The sequence below is a fragment of the Sinocyclocheilus grahami genome, unplaced genomic scaffold (genome assembly GCF_001515645.1).
Source record: "Sinocyclocheilus grahami isolate Dianchi unplaced genomic scaffold, SAMN03320097.WGS_v1.1 scaffold8.1, whole genome shotgun sequence".
Classification (NCBI taxonomy): Eukaryota; Metazoa; Chordata; class Actinopteri; order Cypriniformes; family Cyprinidae; genus Sinocyclocheilus; species Sinocyclocheilus grahami.
In genome coordinates, this window is record NW_015505187.1 from 3045954 (window position 1) to 3054937 (window position 8984).

Genomic DNA, 8984 nt, shown 5'->3' on the forward strand with positions numbered 1-8984 from the left:
TTTTTATATTTATATATATATATATTTATTTAAATTTTTTTTTTTTATACATTTTGGCCTAGATTAATAAATTATGTAAAAATCTGTTAGTTTATGATATTTAATGCTAGTCTTGATAAACTGAACCTTATTGTAAAATGTTTTTGTACCACAATAATTAAAAAATAATTATAAATTGCAAAACATTAGTTATCCTTGCCTTCCTGCATGCATCCATCTAATCCATTCCTGCCTGTACTGAAAAAAAAAATAAATAAATAAATGTATTTCTCAGTTCTTACTTTAAAGAAATTGTTAGTAAAATTTCACAAATAACTACAAACAAACAACAAGTAACACATTGAATTAAACATGAAATTTTGAAATATTTTAATGGTATGGTATTTTCTTAAAACATACTTCCGTAATGTTTATTCACAACTTTGAAAAATCATTTTTACAGTGTACCCGGTCAAAACCCCCTTCTGTTTTTTGCTTGTATATTTGTATATGCATGCTTCTCATTTTTGTCTTGTCCACATACTGGAACTATTTAAATAAACAACTTCAACTGCATGAACCCAACTGTGTTGTATTATATCATCATATATGAATGTGGTTTTGCGCAGCTTGTCAGTGAACAATGGCTCTCTGTAGTAAATGCTGCTCCATGTGAAAGCACACACATGATGGAGATTTACCGCTGATTGCAGAACCCGCTTTACTAACAAGATGCACATTAAATATCGCATACGATTTATCGTGCAGCCCTACTGTGTTGTGCTCAGACTGCAAAATTCAATATTACTGCTCAAATGTCCTATTTATACAAAAACATTGGTCAGCCATGCGTGACCATCACTGGCTTGTTATCCATCCTCCATTGCTGCGGAGTCACACGTCTCCGGTGTATTTCATAACAAGAGCATCCACACACAAATAGAACATGCTTTGATAGCCACACTTAGCGCTGGCGGCCACCCTTTCAAATATACCAAGCACAGCAGAATAACAATAAGCATGAAAGCTGTTTCTGTAAATGAGAGCTTTGGATTGTTCAATAGAATTCAACTACTGTAGCTCACTTTTTCACAGTATTTGAAAGCCTATCTCTTTCATAGGACCTTGTTAACCAGATTACATGCTAGCTAACCACTAATGAGACTCATTCTGAATGGACTTCGATGGTGAGGATATTAATATACCGGCTTTGTAGTCATGACAACATCGCCTTGTGCTGATGACTTATTTGTTAAGTGATGTCTTACTCATTTTTGACCCCCTGCTGTTGACCCCACATGCAAGTAACTGACTGACTGTCATATTATTGTGGATTTGTTGCTTGTAGAGATTGTTTAAACAGACTATTTTATGTTCTTGAATAATGCTGAATAGTTATGTTCATTCTAAGATTAAACAGCACCTCAAAATTTACCCTAGAAAACATCCCTGTAATGTGATTGTCTCACCACTAGAGAGAGCTGTTGCAGGACAGTCTTCTTACATTATGGGTGTGTCAAGATGGGCATCTGCAACTGAGCATCTGTCGATATGCTGTTTTCTCACACGTTCCCGCATCAGCAAGCTTGTGATGTGTGGAGACGCTATGCACACATCAGTTCACACATTGATAGTCACGCAATCAGAGACATGGACCGAGCACTTAACAAAGGTCAGGAGGTGAAACTGAAGTTGTGCCCATGCTAACATGCTTGTTGATGGGCTGCTGCTAGTTGAAGTGGATTAGACATGACATGATGAGAATAGCTTCCATGTTATGGAGAGCAGCTATCAAACAGGCACATTGGCAATCTTTCTGCTTCAGCTGGGTCCTTCACACCACGCTGAACACTCACAAGCTACAGATAGAAGTCCTGCTGTGGAGAGAGACTCAGTCTAATGTAGACATATCAAGGATCTGATGTGGGCAGGATCTTATAAAGACACTACTGTATGTATCAGTTAAAAAGCTTAGTTATTATAGTTTTGAATATAATTTTTTTATAGTTTAATTCTATTTATTTTTTTGTTATTTTTTATTGTGATAGGACAGTATTTAGACAGGAAGCGAAGTGAGAGAGAAAGAGTGGGGGGGCAGGATCGGGATAGGAACTCATTGCGCACAACAGCGCAATATGTCGGCGCGCTGCCCACGAGGCTATTGGCGCCGACATTTTATTTTATTTTATTATTTAAATTTTTGGACTGCCAAATTTCATGTTAACTAATATAAAATAACTCATAGCTGTGCGCATTGTAAATAAATCACCTGCAGAATTTGCCCCTCCCATCGGCACTTTTATGGAATTGTGCTCTAACGCTAATTTGCCCTGTTTATTAAATCTGGCCCATTGTGTATCGATTAGCATTCCTATTCATGTCAATGGCACTCACTCTCCAAGAGGTATGTACTACCATTTAAAACTGAGAAAAATATTACTTTTACTTAGCAAGAATGCATTAAATTGATCAACATTGCCAAAATATATTTATAATGTTCTTCCTATTTATCAAAGAAACCTGAAAAAATGGTAACAGTTTCTACAAAAATATTAAGCAGCACAACTGTTTTCAAAACAGCATACTAGAATGATTTCTGAAGGATCATGTGACACTGAAGACTAGAGTAATGATGCTGAAAATTCAGCTTTGCATCACAATACATTTTAAAATATATTAAAATAGAAAGCTATTTTAAGTTATTTTAAATCTTTAAACTAATCACAATATTAGGGGATTTTTGCTCAGATAAATCCAACTTGGTAGAACACAAGATTCTTCTTTCAAAAACATTTAAAAAATCTTAAATCAGCTCAATTGTCAATCATATTTGTGTATTCAACATATAAGTCTGAGTCAGTGCAAATATTCAAGACACTTGGTGGATATTTTAAACTCTAAACTTTAGAAACAGTGCTGCATTGCAGGGTACAGATTGGTCCTCAAACTGTCAAGCAAACTCCTCACCTTGGCACAGGTGCTGGATATTTATGCCTTTAAATAGCAAGTCAGCTTCTTTCAGAAGCAGGCTATTGATCTAATTACCAAAATCCGCCTGCAGTCCCAAAATGCTCTCCTCTAATCTCCTTCTCTTCCTCTATTTTTTTTCTTTGTAGTACCCTTGAGACAACATTCGACACCACTGTAACTACAGAAGTGAATGGTCGTGGCCTCCCTGCCCTCTCAAGCCGCTCCTCCCCAATGTCTTGGCGTCTCGGCCAAGCGTCGAGCCCCCGACTTCAGGCCGGCGATGCTCCTAGCTACGCTACGCCCAGATCCAGTGCCAGCACCACTGCTCGCTATGGTGACCCCTCGAGGTTGTTATACACTGCCCCCCTGAGGAGAGCGGCCGCCTCAGGGGTTCGAGGGTCAGAGCCGGGAGAGAAGGGTGGGATTTCGGAGGCGGGGCCAGAGGTGGATGTGACCGGATACGGTAGCGATAGAAACAGTGCTGCATTGCAGGGTACAGATTGGTCCTCAAACTGTCAAGCAAACTCCTCACCTTGGCACAGGTGCTGGATATTTATGCCTTTAAATAGCAAGTCAGCTTCTTTCAGAAGCAGGCTATTGATCTAATTACCAAAATCCGCCTGCAGTCCCAAAATGCTCTCCTCTAATCTCCTTCTCTTCCTCTATTTTTTTTCTTTGTAGTACCCTTGAGACAACATTCGACACCACTGTAACTACAGAAGTGAATGGTCGTGGCCTCCCTGCCCTCTCAAGCCGCTCCTCCCCAATGTCTTGGCGTCTCGGCCAAGCGTCGAGCCCCCGACTTCAGGCCGGCGATGCTCCTAGCTACGCCACGCCCAGATCCAGTGCCAGCACCACTGCTCGCTATGGTGACCCCTCGAGGTTGTTATACACTGCCCCCCTGAGGAGAGCGGCCACCTCAGGGGTTCGAGGGTCAGAGCCGGGAGAGAAGGGTGGGATTTCGGAGGCGGGGCCAGAGGTGGATGTGACCGGATACGGTAGCGATGGTGACATACTCGCCAAGAATGTACACGCAGATGATATCAGTGGGTAAGAAACTATGAAATTAGAAACCATGTTGAAAAACTAACAGGGCCTTTTTTTTTTTTACATATGAGATTCTTATAGTTTAATCGGGTCAGTCGAACTATCAATCACTTTTTCTGTTGGCGTATGCAATGTTCACAAAGGGAAGGCTGTTTGAAAAAATTATGATCGATTTATAACATTTACACGCATTCCATCAGAGCAGAGAAGCAGTTACAGCTGTCTCCCAATATCCTTATGTGGGTGAGAAACACCGTCATATGTCTCTGTTTGGAGGAATGGCTCAGGGTCACATATACATCACTGTGCGATGCACTATTGCTTCTGCCCTTGCTGTCTCTATGCTGATGAATAGATGGAGAAAGAAAAATAACGCTAGAAATGAAGTCTATAAAAGACTGACTCACACGGGAACCGAAGTATTGATACTTGAACCTGAAGAAACTTGCATGAAAGTGATGGATTTGGGAATACTAAAAACACAATAAAGCTCCTGCAGTCAAAGCTGCAGGCAGTACATCAGCCTAAAACAGCAATTAGCTGAAGTATGATGCTAATTATCAGAACATTAATGTTTTTGCTGTTCTCTCATCTGTGACGTGTTTATAACTCACTGACTCACACCTAAGAGCATTAACACACTGTAAAATTATGCTCATTTGTACACACAGAGAAGTGTTGTTTTAGTATAATTCTTATATTTTGAATTAGTTTTATTTTATGTTTTCAGGTTTTTATTTTAATTTTAGTTTAAGTTTTGTTTTTGTTTTTATTATTTCTTTTTCATTTGATTAATTTGAGTAATTTTGTCATTTTAGTACAGTTTTTTTCATCTTATATTTATATTTCAGCATTATTTCAGATAACAAAAACATATTTTTAATAGTTTTGGATTTGATACAACAACACTGACACAATGAAATGTATTTTGTTGTTGTTTTTAAAATATAATTTAAAAAAATATTTAATTTAATTAATTAAATAAATAATTATTACATTAAGAAAGGAATTTACCCAAAACTTTAACATCACCGTCTTCCCATTCCAAACTGGAATTACATTTATATTTCTGAGGAATGAATTAATAAATACATAAATACATATATACATAGTTCATAAAGCTCATACACTGCAGGTTTTTTGGGGGTTTTTTATCAAACAACTTTGTGTGAGAAACAGGCTGAAATAGAAGTCATCATTCACTGAATATCCCTGTCATAGCTCTTAAATATAATTTGTGCGTCTGCATAAACTTACAAGACATGCAAGATTCAATAGCATTTGCCCACACTGAAAAACATGGTCAAATCTGGAAACAAAATTTGAGTAAATGATGAACATTTTTTTTATTTTCTGGGTGAACTGTTTGTTTTCCCAAAAATATATAACCTATATATAACCTCACTTGATTTAAACCCACGACAAATGCTCTCAGATAATAGTTGACTATTATTTTGTTGTTTAATCATAAGGTACCACACAGACGGAGGCCTTTACTTTCGGAATGTCGACCTCTACTCTCGAAATGTTGGGTGCCCACCTGAGATGCCACCTGCTCGAGAGGTCGTTCAGAAAGGGGTCAAAGAGATGCAAGGGGAAGACAGGTAAGACCTCCTGTCATGAGTCAAACAAATAGAGTTCACCAATACATTTACTTCATTACTGATTGCAGCAAGTGTTTGTGGACACTTCCTACAATATTCTAAATATGTACATTCACAATGCTAGCAGTTCTGTGTCTTTAGGCAGTAGAGTTAGTGGATTTCCACACATTTTAGGTCTCTTAACAGGCTTTGAAACAGCCAAGTCCTGACGGATTGAAAGGAAAGCTCATTTAAGAAAGTAAGAAGTTTTGACAAGATTTAAATGAATGTGTGACACTTTCCGTAACTGTGGGATATTGGCAAAATGTTCGAAAATGGAGTTCATTACATTGCTAGTCTCCTTTACTGTGTCATTTGATAATAGGAGGACCCATACATTTTTTTAGCAGAAACACTAATCCGAGTGATTTATATGAATGTAACACCATTTCATGATGCCTAACTCTTTGAAGACTTTAACAGAGTTCAGATCAGGTGATGAATGAGATTCAGTGTTTGATGGACCTGATATCACCTTTCTGTGATCAATGAGTTGCTTCCTGTCTTTGTCTGTGCTGTTTGAGAGCAGAGATTAATGACTGGGACGTGACTGTAACGGATGAGGTTCAGACAGTATCATAGCGGCCCGTCAGTCACATATAACCTGCATCTTGTCTGCTGTCAAACTAGGAGATGAGAACATCTTTTTAGTATCTGTATATAAACAAATCTTTGTTTTATGAGACTAAAATGCAATGCATATTTTGACAGAATTCATCTGTTGGATAGTTTCACATAGCTGGTGCAGTCAGCATAATGTCTCTTCCACTTAAAGTTGGGGTAATCGATTTCTGGGAGCCAATGTTGACATTTGAAATCACCAAAACAAACACACCACTACCCCAAAAGGGTCTCACCCCTATTTTGATAGCTCCGTCCCACACATACGTACGCAACCCAGGCAACGATTAGTTCTGTGAAGCAAAGCAAAACCAATGTTACACCGTGTCTACACCGGACGCGAGTGGCGCGGCACGACAAAATACTTTGGAACTCATTATAATCAGTGATGCTGTCTACACCATAGATATATATATATACATATCTATGGTCTACACTGGATGCGGCGTGGCACGACACGACAAATCCCCGACAGAAAACTGCTGCTGGGTTCTATTCATGACGTCTTGACACAAATTTCTAATGATTTTCAACGGTCGCTTTGTTGCGTCCAGTGTATTAGACAGACTTTAGCTGTTGCGGCGCAGACACGGTGTTACTCACCTATCGAGAAGAAACAAAGCAACCTCGGCGTCCGATCGCAGGCCTTCCGCTCCTTGAGTTCTGTCCAGCGCTGGAAAGCTCATCCGATATTTACACGGGTCCTACTTCTTGCCTTATTGCCTTAAGCCTTCTTTTGTTTCGCAGTCGTTTTCCTCTTTTGTTTTTTATCCGCCATCTCTATCTTTCTGTCGCTCGGCTCGCTAATGTCCGTCCTGTGCACAGAACGCTGTCTCCTCCACATCATGAGTAGACACGCCCCTTACTGCTGATTGGCTACAAGTTTGTTTTGCTAGTCGGCCCGAATCAGTTTTCTAAAGCGTTTTTGAAAAATCGCTTACCCCACCTTTAAGAGTTTATTTGGGCTGAGAATTGCTTGATTATATATCAAGCAACCTTTTGGCCAACATCCATTAGTGACCAAACAACAGTGTTTACAAGACGTTTAGGGTCGTGCATATAAAACCGGATGTAATGTGTGCTAAACAATATGTTGTTTACTTTTTCCTAGTAGTCAAGCAAAGGATATTTTATTTATTTGTTCATTCAGTCATTCTAGCTATAACCAGTACAGTATGATTGCTAATTGTAAACTATTTTGCCTGTTTTAAAATAATAATCATAACCAATGTTCATTTAGTTGAGATACTATTGTAATATTTTAATTTTACATTTTTATATTTTTGTTAAAGTTTTTTAATTTCATTGTGTATTTTTGTCCTTTTTAGTATTTTTTATGTAAACATGTCTAATATTATTCATTTTATTTCAGTTTTAGTTTTATTTATGTTAGTACGTTGAGGTAAACTAAATTAAATTGAAAAAATATTACCTTTGGAACTAGCTGTTTATTTATTTATTTATTATTATTATTTCATATTTTATTTATTTATTCATGTAACTTTTTTTCCGTTTCAATTTTAGTTTTAGTTAACTATAATAACCCTGATCATAACCATAACAACAACTAGTAGTAGTAGCAGTAGTATTACTATTAGTATTATGAAAATTTGAATACGATATGATCCGTGTACATTTCATTGAAAGTGCATGATGCAATGATGAAGCTTGGAGCTTATGATTTTGACAGCTTTAGCTATTTCTGTGTACAGTTTGCATTAGACAGTTCCGTCCATGGACTACCTGCTGCTTCGCTTGGAATTCTTGGCATTCAAGCTGTTTCCATTCCCCACCGGTGTCAAATGTTTTTCCCAACCTAAAATCCAGTAAACTGCCAGAGCCTCGAGCCTCAGGGAGGCATCGTATTTTGGTCTTGCCTCCAGTAGCAGTCAGTCATTCTGTGGATGAGGATCAGCTGTGCTGAAGGTCCCCAGACTGAACCTCGCTCCCCAGACTAATGAACCCTACCTGCCCAGAGGTGATGTGACTGAGGAAAACTGTCAGCTCAGAGCCCCTGCGACTTTAGATTGGCATTGGGAAATTTCTCTCTCACTTTCTCTCCAATCCTGATAGCTTTCACTTGATTAGCATTTTATTTTACTGCTGTGAATGATTACTTAATGTTTAGTAGTCAGTACCTGTGTGTTTTATGGTTAGTATTTCACCGACCCCTGACTCCCTGACCAATTACCAGCTCTAATTGGCAAGATAAACATGATCCCTGTGCGCTTGTTTTCTGTGCGATGTGATGTTATAGGGTGGAGAGAGCAGAAGGTTCCAGAGGGACTCATTACAGTCGCTGCTTAATGTCGTTCCAAGTCCGAATCTGACTCTTCTCTGCAAAGCACTGATAATCTGCAGCAAAAGCCATCACTTTGGTTCCTGCTGCAGAAATCTGAATAATACTGCAAATTAATAAAAACAAGACTGAGCTATGTGATAATATGCTGTTTTTAATATAAGTGGTGTTGCTAAGGATTATGGGTTAGTGATTTGATCAGACTCCTACTTGTATTATATTATATTATATTATTATTAAGTGTTGAATGGGGATAACTTGTATTTTCTTCCAAAAATGTTGAATATACTTGATATTGTACAGTGTTTTTTTTTCTTCTTCTAAAGTTTAAGGGTTAGGAACTTAAATAGACCCCTAAATTATGTTATATTTCTATTATATCGTATAATATATAATATAATATAATGTGATATTGTTTTATATAT

At 37.9% G+C, this 8984-nt stretch overlaps 1 protein-coding gene across 1 annotated transcript in view; it reads left to right on the forward strand.

The window, feature by feature from the left end:
* The window catches only part of nav3 (neuron navigator 3), a 176939-nt gene that overhangs the window by 108615 nt on the left and 59340 nt on the right, over positions 1 to 8984 (forward strand). The window contains 2 exon segments of the mRNA XM_016279507.1: positions 3631 to 3999; positions 5469 to 5600. Coding sequence (XP_016134993.1) covers positions 3631 to 3999; positions 5469 to 5600 — 501 coding nt within the window.